At 35.8% G+C, this 19786-nt stretch overlaps 1 protein-coding gene across 1 annotated transcript in view; it reads left to right on the forward strand.

The window, feature by feature from the left end:
- Positions 1–9271, forward strand: part of LOC114231281 (polyubiquitin-like) — a 575445-nt gene extending 566174 nt beyond the window's left edge. Inside the window, exon 5 of the mRNA XM_054718618.1 lies at positions 9070–9271. Coding sequence (XP_054574593.1) covers positions 9070–9271 — 202 coding nt within the window. The remainder of the gene's footprint in view (positions 1–9069) is intronic.
- Positions 9272–19786: the final 10515 nt, after the last annotated feature.

Consider the following 19786-nt stretch of genomic DNA (forward strand, 5'->3'; position numbering starts at 1 on the left):
AAAATAGCCTGTTCACCTCTCTATTTGCCAAAAAGAATGGTGACACCGAGGTTGCATTGTCTCAGAAAAAAATGTTCATAATTTATCATGTTTATGCTGATCCTTAGGCTTCAAATAGGCATTCCAATCTAAAGTAATGACAAAAAAGCAACACTGCAATATTAGAATGACTGACACTTTTATGGTATCTTCAACAGATACATTTAGTAAAATACTTTCTATATGTCTTCTTTTACTTTTATGTTATTTTTCTGTCAACCATCAGTTGAATACAAACTTCAAAATATGGTGATAGTTATCAAAGTCTCTGTCCCTACTTCTCTTTCTTTCTATACATATCTATGTACATACCTACACATGCCACATAGGATATGTTTATGTTTAGGTAGGTAGGGATAGATTAGATAGATAGATATATAGATAGATAGATAGATAGATAGATAGATAGATAGATATAGATATAGATATTGTGTCATCTAATTGAAAGCAAGAAGAAAGGAAATGAGGAAGGAAGGAAGGAAGGAAGGAAGGAAGGAAGGAAGGAAGGAAGGAAGGAAGGAAAGAAAGAAAGAAAGAAAGAAAGAAGGAAGGAAGGAAGGAAGGAAAGAAGGAAGGAAGGAAGGAAGGAAGGATGAGAGGAGAAATATATATTATATTCAGATATATGGGCCCAACATTGCATAACCTTACTTTAGGTAACTTCACTCCTAAGAAAAGACAGCCATGATCACTTTTTAATGTTCTTAAACCATGGATATGACTTCCAAGAACCTATGTTCCAAATTGTGAATTACTTAGGCCTTTGGATTTTCTTCCTTCTTCTTGCTGTTTGTCTCTGTATAACTTGATAGATCAACATATGAATCAAAAGACATGAATAAATCTTAGAGATGAAATTAAAATATTTAAATTTCATTTTGAGCATAACACTGGTAGAAGCTTTGGTGAGTGAATTTTTTTTTTTAACTAACTACCATCTTGTTTCATTTGGGTTTGCTTAATGTTTAACACAGCCCAAAAGAAACACACCAAAAAGGCTTCCCTTCAAATTATGATCCCTTTCAGGCTCTCCTTCTTTTTGAAATCAGATTTCCTGAAAAACTGCCTCCACTCCCAGAGTCCTTGTCAGGGATTCTCTGACAGTCTGCTTGCAACTCAATCATTCCATGGAAATTCCTTTCTCAGCTGCCATCCGTAGGCTTTTCTCTGTCCAATCCAATGGCCTCCGTTCAGTTGTTCATTTCTCTCCTTGTTTTATTCTGTTGCATTTTCCATTCTAGGCCATTGTCTTCTAGGCACTCTAGGCAAAAAAAAAAAGAAAAAGAAAAGAGCATTCTACCATTAAAAAATGAATTAAAAAAAAAACTAAACTAAAATACAGGGCTTTGGCTCAGTGGGTAGTAAGAAAACACATTGCAAACTGGAGGGCTACGGACCTTGTTATGTCATAGCCAAATACTGAAATTGTCATCTGCAATAATTTGGAAAGCAGATTAGATGTCTTAAAGAGAATGTAATTTGGGGGCTTAGAGATAAAAACAGAATGTTGCAGTGTGTTGAATGTACTTCAATGCTTTTAGCAAGGTACTGTAGGAAAAATATGAGCCAGTCAAAACTTGACAGATTTGCATGCAGAGATGGGAGTATATTATGGGAGCATGCAAGAAAGAGCCTGAGACTAACTGAAGGGGAGTATTTATTTAGAGAGTGTCTCAGGGGAGGTTTTATTGATTATTCAAGAGCTGAGCAACTATTATTTTGAAGTGATGGAGGCAGCCATAAGGACACCTTTTATGAAAAAGAGGTCCAGAATGAGGTAATAGCAAGGACAAAGTTCTCACAGTGAGAGAATGCTTGTTGTGTTTTAGAAAATTTTGCTGGAGTGTAGTGAATGAATGGCCTAGCACTTAAGCTGGAAGAGGGCTCCTGTTTTTGAAATTCTAAATTGGGCAAAAGGTAGATCTTAAACTGGAGATAAATAAAGGTCTTAGTCTTTCTGAGACTACCTTTCCAGAGGTATTATCTTGAAATTTCTAGATATGTTAAAAGTTAGACTCAAAGGGGAAATCATCCTTTCTTCCTTTCTGGAAATTATTAGAAATCACAGTTGTGTGTCAGATGCCACATGGAAAATATGTAATTCAAGGAGGTTTTATTTTTTAAAAGACTGTCTATAAAGATATGCTAGTAGATTTAGGTGCGTGATGAAGTTACCCAAGACACAGTAGCATTTTCTATGACCATCCCTGCCCCAAAGGTGCCAAATTGGAAAGGGATTACTAGACACCAGAAGAACAGTATCAGATAAGTTAAGAAACATTGAGATGAACAGTAAACTTCAATGTAAGAATAGGGATACAACTTTGTGGATCACGGGTAGGGAAATAAATATTTTGACTTCACTGTCCTGTCCCCACTCCTTCTAAATATCCTACAAGGGTGGCCCTTTGGCCAAACCCAACAGCAAGTCAAATGGTGTGGGAACCATGACACAATCTGGGATAATGAGCAGGACAGAGAAGAATTGAAAATTAATTGGAAGGGCAAATGGGAAATATCATACATAGTTCACTTTCTCCAACTACACAGTAGAATCTGTCCCAAGGTGATTTAAACCAGTGAAATTTCTATACATGAGAGAGAGATAAACTATTATTTTCTTCCTGTCATTGACAGAGATAATATGCAAAGGTAGGTTCGTAGCTGCTCCTACTGCAATATTCTGAAGAATAGTACGTTTTACATCAATAGATTAGTTACTATTCCCTAGGGAAGAAGAAAGAGGCGGAGGTGGACAGAGATATTGGAAATGTTATTTCAACTAATCCCTCAATTCATGGGAGAAATTCTTATCAATGGGCCCAAATAAAGAACTTGGGAAGAGGAGTATCACTACATAGGTATTAACATCAAAATTAATAATTTCACCAAATCAAAAATGTCCAGGCACACTTATCACATGTATAATAGCTAAACTCATTTTGTAACATTTAGAGAATACTATAGTTAATATTGAAAATATATTTGCTTCCTTCCTGGCATGAGGATTCTGAGCCTGACCTTAGAACATCCTTGACGGATTTGTGAATTGAAGCCCTAAATGAAAAGATGAGTCTGCTCAGTTCTTTCTAAAGGTCACCATGGTGAAGGTCACAGTAAACTTTAATTTGTAAATCTAAAGAAATCAGAAACACCCATGTAATATAAACCAATTTTTTTTAATTTTGTCATCTAATGTTAATCAACAAAGTTCACCGTTTAAAATATACACGTTTAAAAATCACAGAACATATGTGTGTATGTTTTGTATAATTTAATAAACTTATTGCCCCCAAATTTAATTTTTCCAGATGTTTCTGTAGTAAAAATATGTAAGTTTTAAAAGATAAAATCTGTAACAGAAAGTTAAAAACCTTGATTCTAATCTAGCAAAACAAAAATAGAAAACGCAGTTTCTATTTTGAGCTCTGGTCCAATACGATAATGTTTTAAAGCATTTATTTTACGTTTGGGGTGAGGAGAAGAGACCATTTCAGACTGGAGATGTGTTGGCATCTTGTGTAAACTAAAGAACATGTGTTTGACTCTTGTATGACCCTGACTAAGTATGGCTCCCTTCTCAGCAGAGCCCAGCTGGCCTCTATGGACCCCATTGTCGTTATGTGCATGAACAGTGGTGTTACATAGCTCTCTGCACGGATATAGTATCGCTAATGTCTCTCAGTCTCAGTTTCAGTATCCGAAGTGGTGAAGTGGTGCCAAGCCCAAAAGTCTTTAGCAAAACAATACTCACGAAAATGACTAGAATGTGTTTATCTTAATGAATGTATGTATACAATTTATATTTATGTATTATAATTAACATAAACTTTCTATATGTAAATAGAAACACAGATTGTATGCCCATAAAAAAAAATGGAAACTTATAACACACACTGAGAACTGAAAGTGCATTATGGGAACTACATTTTTATAAAGAGAAGATTAGACATGCTGGCAAGTGGAACATAAAAGGCCAGTATATTTTTTTTATCTTACACAGGCAATTTTAAGAATACACAGAAGGGATTTACAGAATTTGATGTATTAATAACATGTATTTTATTTTTGGTTCAAAACCAGGATTATTCATTTAGGATGGGCAGAAATATGCAAGAAAGAAAGAAAGGAAAGGAGAGCCAAGATTTAAGACAAGATTCTGAAATAAAAATATGCACACAGACTGGAAACAATCTGGTCAGAGGGTAACAAAGTAACAGGTTTTTCTCCACACATTCCCCACCCCCAGAGAGGCACTGAAGCCCAGTAAGCAAACAAAAGGGACATATTGTAGAGGTGATTCTTACAGCCGGGGAGACAAAGGCTGCCCCAGCCAAGCCAGCCTTTCACAACAGCCTCGCTGGGAAAAGTTGTCTTTCTCTTCTTAGAAAAAGTGGCATGTTTGAATAAGTGACATATTCTTTAAAGTTTCCGATTTTAAACATTAACACATATACCTCAAAATAACAACCAACTTTCCCTTTTTTTAAAAAATAGAAACCCAGTTTCTCATCAATATCTGTTTGTGCTTTCATCTACATATGTGCTGCTATCTTTCCGTAAACTCAGTCACAGCGTCATTGTGTCTGTATCGGTAAGTGCAGGAAGGCTCTCAGATGGCTTAGAAGACATAGAACAAAATGAGTTTGGATTTTTTTTCCCCAGTGGATTGTCACAATCTGTGCATGTTATGTCCCTTATCATTATATCCATGCAACACTCAGATTCCCTTTCCTCCTTTATCCATCCCTTATTAAACATAAACAGGGGGGAAATTAAGCGGATATAATCACCCCTCAATCTTTTATAAACTTTATACAATAGTTAAGAGACTGTAAGGTATGAATAGCTGTTACTGGTTCGAATTTGGCAATTCGAACATTGAAGCAATTTATCTTCTGCTGTGCCCAAGAAAATCTTAATCAGAGTTCCAAGAACAGGTAGCCACGGGAGAAATTTTCTGGGCTATGCAGTGTTTTCACATCCCTGAAACTGATCTCTGTCATGATGATCTTTCAAAAGAACCAATAGACACCAAAAATAAGTATTAAAGCAGCTTGCTTGGAGAAATGTGTTGTCATTTTTTTAAAATATGATTTTATATATATATATATATATATATATATATAGATATAGAGAGAGAGAGAGAGAGAGAGAGAGAGAGAGAGAGAGAGAGAGAAAGATCGATTGGCTGCCTCCCATAAGAACCCTGACAGGTATGGAACCCACAACCAGGGTATGTGCCCTGACTAGAAATTGAACCAGCCACCTTTTGGTGCATGGGAGGACTGTCAATCATCTGAGTCAGGATGAGTTTTATTTTTTTAGAAAATTATATTTGACATAATATTTATCTTAAAATATGATTACTTGCTATTAAAAACCAATTGTGACAAATGTGAATGTCAAAATCATCTATATATATAAAAGCCTAAGTGACTGGCTGACCAGCCAACCAGTATCTATGATGCGCACTGACCACCAGGGGGCAGACGCTCAATGCACAGGAAACATGGAACAGACTGATGAATCTCAGAGGGAAGTGGGGAGAGGGGAGGGTGGGAAGAGATTAACCAAAGATCTTATATGCATACCAGTGGGGTCCCTTGGCCTGGCCTGGGGGGATTGGGCTGAAACCGGCTCTCTGACATCCCCCAAGGGGTCCCGGATTGTGAAAGGGCACAGGCCAGGCTGAGGGACCCCACTGGTGCATGAATCCATGCACGGGGCCTCTAGTAATTTATATAATTTCTTTCAAGTAGCCCCAAGATCGTCTCCAAATTTCCAAGCACCTTGGACTTTCTTTCATTGAATACTAGAAGCCTGATGCACGAAATTCATGCACAAGTAGGGCTTACTTCCCATGGCTGCCAGCACTGGCTTCCTCTGGCACCTGGGACCCGGGCTTCCCTCACAGCCCGGCCTCGTCTGGAAGGTCGTCTGGAAGGATGTCCAGTCTAATTAGCATATTATGCTTTTGTTATTATAGATTTATCTAATAAGAGGATGATACCTCAGAGTTAAGTATCTTTTGCCTAACCTCTGACGATGTAACTAGAAGTATTTGAAATAATCAGATTTTAAAAATGTTTGTAATTCTACTAGATTCAATTGATTTCTCCCTATTGTGTGTGCCTCCTAACCCTTTACTCACATTTTTATGATAAACACTTTACAAGATGAATGTCAATTACCCATTTATACTGTTTTTTTCTCTTACTAGCACTCCCTCTGGAGCAGAGTTCTTGTATCCTTCCCCTCTGTACCTAAGTTTAAAACACAGTGCTGAAACATTTATATAATTCCAAAAACTATCTATTGTATGTAATCTAGTTTAAAGTCCACAGTCACAACTCTGATGTGCAGATTTTTTTTCACTATACTAAATTAATTCCATTAGAGATCTTTATTTCTGTTAAGAAGTGGGTGAATAACACCAGCATTTCAGCTTCAATGTATCCTAGTCATTTCCAGATTAATATGGTTTCCTTAGGGGAAATACTCAGCTTTTCAGGATTTCTTTCTCATCTTTCATCAGATGACATCTGTGTTTAGAAGTTGCTTTCATAATGGCTAGGCATTGGGAGAAATAGGTGAGAGAAACAGGGCAAATAGTGTAGAATGCTCCTTGAAAGTCATCCAGGATTCACATCCCAGGTTTGGAGGGGTTTTTTGTTTTGTTTTGTTTTGTTTTTTGTATTTTGTCTTCATAGGGTCAAAACTAATTCATCAGTACTCCATCCATGTTCCAGATGATAAGGAAGGAGAGTGAGAGGATTCTAAGGGGCATGCAATTTCCTATTTAAAAATATGACCTAAGTTGTATACATTATTCTCCTTATATCCAAATAATTGACCTTAGTTTTATGGACCATACTAATGGAAGAGGTAAAAAAAAAAGTGTATATATATATATGGATAGATAGATAGATAGATAGATAGATAGATAGATAGATAGATAGATAACTACAGTATATGGAAGAAATACTTTTCATAAAATGGGTGAAAATAATGCCTAAAAATAGTTGAGCAGAGAGAATTAATTTATCTTGAGGAATTAAATAAAGCATTTTAGAATATGTCTCCCATAAAATGAACTGAATGTGTTACAATCTAATGCTTTATTTAATTAATATTTATTGAACCTTATCCATGTAAGTAATGGGAAATTGCCTAATATGAAACAAAAACAATTATAGTGTCTTCCTTAATAAGAGATACTAATTATTAATTTTGCTGTAATTTTATTACTTGACCAAGATGGAAATATTAAGGTGAAACTTGGGAGTTTTTTGAGATAGATTTTAAAGATTTCAGAGTTTCCATGGGTTATAAGTCACATTTAATATCAGGAATTAAGGTAATAACAAAAAGGATCTTTTAGTCAAGTTTCTTTTTTTACCAGTAAAGGGAAAACTTATGTAAACACTTCCTAGAAGACCTAACGTTTTACTTCCTTGACCAGAACTGCAAGAACATTTAGGATAATAAGTATATGGAAAAGGAGGTATTTCTATAAGGAACCTTAATCAATAATGGCTAGACTGACCCCTCAGGTGGAGCACATTGGCACTCTAATGAAATCAAGGTTTGCGTAATAAGCGAATAGAGGAAGAATGGTTTTATGGGTAAGCAAATAATAGGTTCTATGTCGCCATCTAAATTGTGGTCTTTACAAAGTCTTAATTCTTGTGCACTTTCAAGGTTATTCCTATTTCTACCGCCTCCTCAAGCAACTCACTTCACAAATTATTCCATCTCGCTCCTCAATCAACAATATTCTCTTCATACTGTCTCTTCATTTTCAGATTATAAACATAATATTGTGTCTCCCAAAATAAAAATCAATAAATCTCTCCTCATCCCAATGACTGATTCTAGCTACTTGGCAATTTCTTTCCTTTCTTCCATGGCCAAGCATTTCTAAAGTGTAATTCTTACTCATTGCCTCTGCTTTACTCCCCTTTCATTTTCTAACTCAAACCAATCTGACCTTTGCTCCCACAACAACTATTGCTGAAGTCAACAGTGCTCAATAGCCTTCATATTTCAAATTCAGAAAACAATGTTCTGTACTTCTGAAACCTGAGCTCTGTGTGGCATTTGACTCTGTTTACCGCTACCTCTTGCTGGGTGATAGCTTTCCTTGGATCCTGAGAAAATACTCCTCAATGAGTTTTCTCATTCATTTTAATGATTTATGTCTTCTACTTGTAAACCTACTCTGCTGATGTAAGGATACTAATATGATAAAAATTCTCTCCATTAAGGAACATATAGACATTCAAAGAAATGCCTTATATCATCACTATGTTATAAATAAAACAAGATTGACTTTATTAAACCATTAAATTACTCCATCGATGGTTGTAAATTTTACATGAACATAGGAATCACCTGGAAATTAATTGCCAGAAATGTGAAAGACCAAGCTGATAAAGAGATACCTTATTTCATCACATAGAGGGAGGGTGGTGAATGTCTAGCTCACGGGCCCATATAAGGCCCATGAAATCATTTGGTCTGGCCCTGCCAAGGCATTAGGAGTGAGTGAATTAAATGTCTGACCAAGTATAGCAGGCTAATTTTTAAGTTGATAATTTTGTATGACCTGAAAATGATGTTATAAATAAACAAATGGCCCTTGGCAGAAATAAGGTTCCCCACCCGTGACATAGAGAACTGCTGAAAAAAATATTTAGAAAGTTGTTAAATATGAATCAAGCATAAAAATAAAAGAAAGGTACCAGCAGCAGCAACAACAAAAACCCCTCAAAAACAGACCAATAACTTCAAAGTGACTCAGTTGTGGCTCAAGGATATTTATTTCATTCATTCTGGAGGACTAAAATCTAACACCACTGTATAGAAAGATGTGGGAAGCTGAAAGAAGGTCACCTGGGTAAGGCTCAGGTCCTTGAAGTACTGCCCTTAAACAAAACAGACCACAGAGATGTGTGCTCTTTCTCTGCAAGGAGGCCAGCTTCTCCAGCAGAGATTCAGATCTTTGTGAAGACCCGGAATTGACAGGACCATCATCCAGGAGGTGGAACCCAGTGACACCACTGAGAATGTCACAGCTAAAATCCAAGACAAGGAGGGCATCCTGCCTGACCAGCAGCATCTGATTTGTGTGGGCAAACAGATGAAGGATGGCTGCACTCTCTCCGATTACAGCATTCAAAGAATCCACCCTGCCCCTCGTGCTTCGTCTGAGGGGTGGCATCATTGAGCCCTGCCCCCCCCCCCCCCCCGCCAGCTCACTCAGAAGTACAACTAGGACAAGTTGACCTGCCACAAGTGTTCCTCCCACCTGCATCCCCGTGCTGTCAACTGCTTCAAGAAGAAGTTCAGCCACACCAACAACCTGCGCCCCAAGAAGAAAGTTAAATAAGGTCCCTCCATCACCTTCTTGGGCCCACAGGGTGACCTCCCTACCTGAGCCCCATAGACCTGGGACCTCAAAAAAAGTTTCTTTCATTGACAGGAGCAGTACAAAAACAAATTCTCTACAGTCTTGGAAAAGTGCTAAAACCAAACAACAACAAAACTTGTTACAAACCTACGATAAAAGAAAAGAAAGACCACCATAAGAAATAGACTTTCTAAATCTATTCCAAGCTCAAGTGTGGAGTCTAAATATATACTATACACATGACAATACAGACGCATTCTAGCAAGTTAACATAACACTGTGTGAGGATACAGAGAACCTGAGATCCCTGAGAGAAGCTAATATTTTCCCATCAGAATGTATACTTAACTTGGATAGAACCTCTGCCAAGCTCACAAGAAAAAAAAAATGCAAATCTCAAAAGAAATAGTCCCTCTTAAAATCAACATTTTAAATGTGATAGAAGAAATTTATCCATTCAGCTCTTCATTCAATAATCACTCATCCACTACAAGCCAGGAATTCTTCAAGACGCTATACATATACAAAAGTTAATAGATATTGAAAGGATGAAGATATAAAGAAGAAAAATAAACTACAGAGTGGGCAAAAGTAGACTTATTGTTGTGTATATGGGAAATAATTAATAAACAGCAATAGAAGAATAAACTGTTTCACACACAATTGTAAATCTACTTTTGCCCTACACTGTATAGTAAAAAATAAAGCCATGAAATAGCAAAGTGAACAATTTACTCCCTGAAATTAAAAGCTTAGTGAACATGTATTCACATCAGAAATATACATACTAAAATTGGAACAATTTAGAAATGATTAGCCTAGTTTCTTTTCAATCTGTGAATATCTGTATATATACTAGGTGTACCAGTTAATAATAGCGGATTTTGTAATCAAAGAAAACACGATAATTTCAAGAGAAACATCAAAAGTGCTTTATTCAAAGTAATGTCCATCGCTGGCTACACATTTCCCCCATCTTTCAGGTAATTTGTGGATACCGTCCCAATAGAACTTTTCTTGTTTTGAGGCAAACCATTCAGAGACCCAATTTTCCACTTCTTCATATGTTTTGAACTGCTGCTCAGAAAGTGTGTGTGCCATCGATCGGAACAATTGGTAATCTGAAGGAGCAAGGTCTGGTGAATATGGCGGGGGGGTTAATACTTCCCAGGCAAGATCTTTTAACGTGTCTTTAACTGGTTTTGAAGTGTGTGATGGTGTGTCATCATGAAGCAAAATTACTTTGCCGTGTCTTCTGGCCCATTCTGGTTGTTTTATAATCAAAGTGTCATTCAAATTGATTATTTGTTGTCAGTAGCAATCAGTATTAACAGTTTCACCTGGTTTTAGAAGCTCATAATACACCACTCCTTCCTGATCCCACCAAACACAGAGCATTGTCTTCTTTCTGAAGCGAATTGGCCTTGCAGTCGATGTTGATGGTTGACCTGGATCAACCCATGATTTTGTGCATTTGGGATTCTCAAAATAAATCCACTTTTCATTGCCAGTCACAATTTGATGCAAAAAAGACTTTTTATGTGCCACTGAAGCAACATTTTACTGATGACTTTTCAGTTTTCCATTTGTCTTTTGTTCAGTTGATGTGGCACCCATTTTCCTTCCTATAAAATCTTTCCCATTGCTTGCAAACAATCAGAAATTGTTTGCTGAGCAATGTTTAATTTTTCTGCAAGTTGTTTTTGAGTTTGACACGCATCTTCATTCAATAATGCTTGTAATTGTTAGTCTTCAAACTTTTTCGGTTGACCTGGACGTCTTTGTCTTTTACATCGAAATCATCACTTTTAAAGCATTTAAACCAGCGTTCACAAGTATCTTGAGATGGAGCATGTTCACCAGAAGCTTCCCGAAGTATTCAGCAGCACTTTTCTTCAAAATAAAGTAATGAATTAAAACTTCCCGCAAATGCTTTTTTTTTTTTTTGGCACAAAATTTGACATTTTTAAGTGTAAAAATATCTGTGATGTTAACACCTTCAGAAAATTTGACATATTCAGTTTTGAAGCTTGTTGTCAATACAAAATAGCATACATATCAAATCACATATATATCAACATTTGTGTAACTCCATCTATTGAAAAAAATCCACATTATTAACTGGTACACCTAGTAAAAGCCAAAGTGATCAAACGACCAAACAACTGAACGACTGAACGACCGGTCGACCAGTTGCTATGACGTGTACTGACCACCAGGGGACAGATGCTCAATGCACAGGATCAGGATCTCTCCTATCTGGATCAGGTTTATGGGAATCAGGCCAAAATTGGTTATCTGACATCCCCCCGAGAGGTCCCAGATTGCAAGAGGGTGCAGGCCAGGCCAAGGGACCCCACCATTGCACAAATCTATACACTGGGCCTCTATTTTCTATATAAATTTTAGCATCAATACCTAAACCTGAGAAAGATATCATAGACTAATCTCACCATAATAAATATTGATGAAATAATCTTCAATAATATATCATTGCCCTAGCTGGTTTGGCTCAGTGGTTAAACGTTGGTCTGAGGACTGAAGGGTCCTATGTTCAATTCCAGTCAAGACCATGTACTTGGTTGCAGGCTGGATACCCTGCCCTGATCAGGGCATATGTGGGAAGCAACCAATCCATGTATCTCTCTCACATAGTTATTTCTCTCTCTGTCTCTCCCCCTTCCTTCCACTCTCTTTAAAATTCAATGGGAAGATATTCTTCTGTGATGATTAACAATGACAAAATATATATATATATAAAATCAAGTAAAATTCTACTGCTAAATACAAAAATTTTAATATAAACAATTTAGGAATGCAAAGATGGCTCAGCATATGTTAGATATTCCATTAATCTCACCGTACAATTTATATAATGAGAAAATACATAAGGATGTGTCTGGAGATGGTGAAAGTGCCTTATCCAAAATGTTAAAGCCCATAGCTGCTAAAAAGCACTTAGTAAAATGGGAATATGTGGATACAATGAAATATTACTTATATCCACTAGAATGGCTAAAATAAAAATAGAGAAAATGCCAAATTTTGATGAAGATGTGGAATAATCAAAGCTTTCTTACACTGTTGAAAAGAGTATAAATTAGTACAACTTTGGAAAAACAGTATGGCAATGTAGCTGCTAAAGGTGAATATTTACATAACACAGAACCTACCAATTTCATTCTTAGAAATATTTATGACCAAAATGGCCTTGATATTTCCCTCAGTTTTTGTCCCAATTTTAAGCAAGCTTCTCCCTTACTCTTTGACCCTGATCTTCCTTTCTGAGAGTAGTACATTAGGATTAGGAACTCGTTATTATAAATTCTGTCTCTGCACCTTTGAGATGTAAAATTTATAACCCAAGACTTTCTTGAAGACCTGGAAATCATCTCTTTGAAATATAACCAACAAGGAAGATAGCACCTTTATTTCACTGTTTCTGTTGGAGGATATAATCCTAATTTCAGTGGGTGCCTAGCTGCAAGTTGTAAAACTACCTCTTATTTGGAAAGTAGGTAATTGGGTATGGCCAGTTAGCAAACACAGGTGCCCTATAATCTCCCCACCCCAGCTTTTAATAACTCTCCAGACTCCTATTTTAGTTGAGTTGAGTTTAAACGGCATTCTATCCTATTGCAATAACCTTGAGTAAGGTCTTCCTTCCGTTCCTTCATCTGGTGCAATTTTTGCTTTGATATTCTCTACAAAAAATGCAAACATATGCACTGCAAAAAAAAAAATACAGTAGAATGTTCATAGCGGCACTATTCAAAATTACCTCAAACGGCTGGAAACTAGCCAACTGCCCATCAAAAACTGAATGAATACATAAGTCATGGTATATTCACAATATATTTCTATTCAACAGTGAGAAAAAAGAAAGCACTAAAACTACAGGCAAAAATATAGATCAATTTTACAAACATAATATCAAGTAAAAGAAGCCAGTTGCAAAAGAGTGCATCTTGTTTGATTAAATTCATATCAATTATGAAAACAAGTGAAGCTTATCTATGCTTTTAGAAATCAGGGTAGCGATTACCCTTAGTGGAGGCAGTGACAAGAAGCATTAAGAGTTTTCTGGTCATAGTCAAGAGGTATTATCAGCACCAAAAGGTGCTAGTCACATTCTGTGTTTTGATCAAGGTGCTGGTTACATGGGTGTGTTCAGTATGCGAATATTCAGCCCACTGTAAAGTTGTAAAATAAGCACTTTCCTTTATGGGTATTACATGTAATGTTTCTAAAAGTCACCCAAGGATCTTGTTAAACAGATCTCAGTGTTAAAACTCTAGAGATTCTGATTTACAAAATCTGAGATGAGGCTAGGATGGGCACATTTGAACAAGCAGGAGGTCTTGGCACACTTTGAAAATTTACTGTTGTTTGGTGCTATAAGGTAGTGAAATCCTAATTACAGATTCTGTCAAAGAACCAATAAGGAAAATAAAATAATAACATTTAAATGTGACAAAGAGAAATAAACTAAAATAGAACTCTACTATCTCTAGCATTTTGGGTACTATGTTAAACAAAGGGGTACAGTTTAGTAAGCAAAGTGAAAAGTTCTCTCTACTTCACCCTGATTTTAAGAAAAGCATGCCATTTTGCATGATTATCCTCATCATTCATTACTTGGAGTGCTGTCAATACTATGGCAGTGGAGCAACAAGCATTGTAACCTACTTTTAGTGACTGAATGAAGGTTGAGCTGCATGTGACATAGAACTGGCCTCAATATCTGTTCCCGCTCCATCTCTAGGACTGATTCAGCCATTCTGGAATCCCCTTTCTCCTTATACCCATTCTCCCTGATGTTACAGTGAATAGGAATTTGGCCAAGTAAGCTGTGAATTGAGCAAAACAAACTTCTTCTGACAGTAGCTGCACTCAGCTGCCAGCTGCTCGGGGCTTACTATCCTATTAATTCAAACCTGAGGGCAGAGTCTCTAGGAAACCATAGCAGCGAGGCAAATACCTATAGCCTTGCCCATTCTAGATCTCGGTGGGTGCATTATCTGAGCCACACTGAGCTACTCAGGGAAAGAAATGACTAAACAAGATCTTGTTTTATTTACATGACTCTCCAATGATAGGTAAATTATTGCAACAGTTTTACACATACCCTAAAAATCACTAATACATAAATTATACATGTCCGCTGACTATAAAACACCTAAAACCTAATTTATTGCTGTACCTGCTCGCTTGGCCATAGGTTCATAAAACTCTTCTTATTCCAATTCCTTTTCTGACTCCTTGCCTCTTATATTCTTCCTTTCACAATATCTTGTATTTTACTTATAATAGATGTTGAATTCACTGATTCACTAGTCTACAGTTTTCTGGTTTGTCTTTTGACCCATTTTTAACTAATGGATTTGTGCTTGCCACTTTTAAATTCTCAGATATCTTCCCTGAATCATATGATATTTTCTCCCTTTTGCTGTCACTTTGGTTTTGAAAGAAGTAAATCAATACTGTGCCTTTAAAAGCACTGGCACTGTTGTTGGTTAATATATTGCATTCAGTTACTTTTGCTCACTAAACGTTGTTTGATATAATACCAGAGCATCCTCCGCTGCACCTGAAAAAAAGATGCTATTTTGAGCTGTGAACCAAGGATTGATTTCTTTTAAGATGTAATATATATATTTTATGTATTGCATCTAACCTTGTTATTTGTCAGATTGCAAGAAACCTCCATTCTCTCATTTGTGCGTGAGATAGTCCGCCTTCTGCGAGGTGAGGAGTTGCCTTTGTCTCTTCAGTTTATACTCTAGTAAATTCCACCTTCAGTGGTTTAATCAAATATAGTTCTGAAAGCTTTGTACACGTGCTGCAAAACTGGGCCCTTACACTCAGAAAGCCTATGTGTAATCTTTAACGCATTGCAACCTCCCTGAGTCCACATTTTCTCACCCATCAAATGGAAATTTTAATAATAAAGCCATTTTGTTGTATTGCAATCAAATGAGATGATGCATATCAAAGTGTGAACTGCAAAGCAATGTGGAAATGGCAGTCAATCCTGCATTATCCAAACTTAAGTAGAGACTGTGTCATAAGAAAGAGGGGTGATGGCCCTTCAGCTACTCTCATTGTCTGCTGCTGTATACACAGGTGGAAATCTCAAAAAGATCTAGTTGATTAGCCAGATTTTCCACACCAATATCCAAAGAGGGCTGCTTTGGGAGAAAGCAGGAAATCTACAGATCTCACCAAGAGAAATCCCCCAGGCGGCCTTTTTTGTCAAGTCAAGGTTCATGCTAGTTCACCTCAAAACCTCTGAAGTCTCCTCCACTCGCTCAAATTGACCTTATCTTCTCTTTCTGCACTTTCAGCAGATGACTTCTTTCCTCCTCTACTGTTTCAAAAAATACAAGGACTTGGATGGGAAATCTGACAATCCACCATCATTAAGTTTATCAACTGTGCCTTCATTCAGTCTCTCCTATGACGAACAAGAAAGCTAATCCTGCAACTCCGGTTTCTACTACATCATTCCAATGAACAGTTAAACAAGTTAAAGTTGACCTTCTTCATTTTTCCTGGATAGCACATCCCTCTCCAACTACAAACACACCTTCATCCTCCCCTTCACAGCCCAATTTCTTCACATGTTCAGTCCTTAATATCTCCGCTTCTTAACATCCTACTCATTCTTCAACCCACCAACTCCCATCTGGCTTCTTCCCACTCTACCACCAACAGCTCTCTCAAAAACACATGGAAACTTTTCAGTCTTGATCAACCTTGATCTCATAATGGCTTTTGTTTTTGTCATTTGCCTTTCTTCTTTATTTTTGTTTTTAATTTATTGAGGTATTAAAAAAAAAAAACCCTTGCAAAAGTTTGAGCTTTGGAAATTTAAAGTTTGAGAATTATGATAAAAGGGTCTATTAACCAATCAAAATGTAAAAGAATAACAATTTAATTCAAATAATAAATATACTTTATTATCAAAAGGAAGTCTTCTATAAACATGATTTGTACAAAAATAATATTAAGAATTTGTATCTACTTCTATATACAAGATTTTGAGTATTTTAAATGTCTTGGTTAAAGGTAGTCAACCAGAAAATGCAAAGAAAAGAGAAAGTTTATTTCTAAAATATTTTTTTAAATCCCCCAAGAAAGCAAAGCCAAAATATTGGCTATAAAAAAATAAATCAAAAGCCTTCGGCATGTTTTAGTGTCAGGGTAAGAAACCGTGAATAGATTGATAAATGATCACTCTGATTTCACTGTTTATTAAGTAAAATAATGAAACAATTTCAGCATTTTGATGGAAAGGAAACTAGACTTTTTCTTAAGTGATCCACATTTTTGAATCACCCATATGTGACTTTTAAATAAAAGTATAATGTTTTGGGCTTGTGAAACAAAGTTAACAAAGCTGCTTCATCTTTTTAGAGTCTACAAAAACACATGAACATATTCTATAATTTAACACTTAAAAATCGCCTTATATTATGTAAATCTCATATAAAATTAATCCTATTAACACTGCACCAGGATGGAATGGGAAGAATGTTGTATCAACGATCAAGGACCTAATTCTAGTATTAGACTTATGACTTCATAACCTTGGACACGCCATAGCTTCTGGTTTCTCTGTGCCACATTTCCTCCCCTATGAAGTAATGCATGGGTTGGACTTAATGATCTCAAAGATCATGTTCAGCTCAAATTCTGGAATGGAAAAAAATTGAAAAGCAATTGCATTTTTTGCTGAAATAATTACTTGTTACTTAGTATAATTGCTTCCTTTTGGTAAAAGGACATGCTCATTGTGCTCATTTTTATGTGTATAACACTGTTTTCTATTTACCCAGTGTGCCTATAAAGCTATCTAATTTTTTTTAATAAGCATAAAAACACCGACTCTTGCAAAAGTCACATCTAGTCTCATCTTAGGTGGCTAAGTCCAGAGATATTCTTCTTGATGCGGAATATTCTTCTTGATGTGGAAATGTATGAGTTTAAAACTCATAATGCATTTATTCATCACTTATCAAGATATCTTGCTTAAAGCGAAATCTTAATTTTTTTAATCCTCACCCAAGGATATGTTTATTGATTTTAGAGAAAAAGAAAGAAAGAGAAACAGAGACAGAGAAACATTGATGTGAGAGAGAAATATTGATGGATTGTCTCTCATATGTGCCTCAACCAGGGATCTAACCTGCAACCTAGGTGTGTGGGAATCAAACCCACAACCATTTTGTATAAGGACGATAATCCAACCAACTGAGCCAACCTGTCAGGGCAAATTCTTAATCTTTTGACAGTGTTTTTTATTTTTATTTTCAGGCACAATAAAAAATATATATCATAGCTAGAATTGTACATGAAGATAGAGTGATAACACTGGATAATATGGCATTTGGTTTCTAAAATGTGTGATTTAATTATAACACAAAAATATAAATTTAGCTTGTGTTGTTGGTAAAATAGCATTTTTTTAAGTCTCAAGAGTGATTCTAAATGCAGTTTGAAAAATAGCAGCATTATTTAGAATAAATGTATGACTTCCCCGGGAGAATACTTTGAAGTTTAACATTTCTAAGTTCTACTATGGTTTATTTTAAAAATAAGTTCTGTTACTCTATATACATACATATTTATAATAAACATAAAAATAAAATTTATATATATAGTGACCCAAATTTATATATATACACATTATATAGTGACCCAAGAAACTGTATACACACTTTGAATAATTAGTAATTCCAAAGGGTTAAATCTGAAAAGAAACAAACATCAATTGAGCTACCAGAATTCCAACTTGAGCTATTTGGAATCCCAATTTCTTCCATTACTCTTTGCCTCGAACCACCTTCATCTTCAATTTCCAGAATACATAAATAAATGATCAAAGGGAAAATTAAATCTTCCTTAGCAGAGTTATCTTTAAGAGTAAATACTTAATGGAAATCTATTCCTATGGCCTGAATACTGGAGACTCTTCACATTCTTCTCAGTACTGGGGCAAGTTCTTCACCAGACTAAATTAAACTGATCTTTTTTTATTAAATCCTCACCCAAGAACATGCTTAGAGAAAGGAGAAGAAGGAAGAGGGAGAGGGAGAGAGGTGGGGAGAGAGAGAGAGAGAGAGAGAGAGAGAGAGAGAGAGAGAGAGAGAGATGAGAGAGAAACACATTTGAAAAGATAAGCAAATATTATCATTTATCCTGATGTAGTTTTTTATTCCATAGATCTCTTGTCACAGAACATAAATTAAGAAAATATAACTCTATTAAGTCTTAATCTGTGCTACATAGAGACAACTATTTTTTAATATGTTTTTATTGACCAGAGAGAGAAAGGGAGAGGGAGAGAAACATCAATGATGAGAGAGAATCATCCATCACCTGTTTACTGCACACCCCAAACTGAGAATGAACTCACAATCTGGGAATGTAACCATGATTTCCTGGTTCATGGGTTGATGCTCAACTACTGAGCCATACCGGCCAGGCGAGACAACTGTTTTTTGTACAGATCACTTTTCACAGGTCACATGAAAAATAATATAAAATCCCATAATTCCTATAAACCATGTACATCTGCTTGTTAAAACAAAGACAAAACAGATTGTTATCATTAATATCCATAGATTGCCTGTGTGAATAAAAGGATTTTTTAATTTCTGAAAAATTTAAGAGAAAAATATTTAGAAAAATAAAAAATACAGCTGAGTTACTTCCATTCTCAAATTTTACTCCTTTCCCCTTTTTTATAATTCTTTACATATTTGTCCTTTATTTACTCATTAATCTAGTTTTATTTTTTATTCTACCATATTGTCATTTTTCCATACTAAACACAATTTCTTATAATTAGCCTTTTTTTGTTTGTTATTGTTTTTTAACATAATTTGTTAACACATTTCACGTAAAATCTGGTCAAGGGGAAATATTGGCAAATTTTTTATTTGTGTTTTGGCTTTGTATCATTGTCAATTCTGAGTCAACAACCTGTTTTAATAATCATAGACTTGCAATCACTTTCTGGAGGAAAATTTTGTAATGGGTGTGGATAAGTTGGCATTATGTGTCATATATTTACTAAATAAAAATTTGTACTTTTTACTAAAGATAAAGTTCTGCAGTGATAATGCTTAGGACATGAACTTCTCAACAAAGTTCAAATATTTCATGGTATCTATTAATCTAAAGGAAACATGGCTGAGCCATGGACAATGTAGGTCAACAGAACAAATGATCAATGACTATCCAAGATGAAGTCTATCCCCTTTACTACAAAAAGCTTCTTCTGTGTAGTTAAAACAGGTTTATATGAGTTAAGTGTGTATGTTT

Source organism: Eptesicus fuscus, chromosome 7, assembly GCF_027574615.1.
Source record: "Eptesicus fuscus isolate TK198812 chromosome 7, DD_ASM_mEF_20220401, whole genome shotgun sequence".
Lineage (NCBI taxonomy): Eukaryota > Metazoa > Chordata > Mammalia > Chiroptera > Vespertilionidae > Eptesicus > Eptesicus fuscus.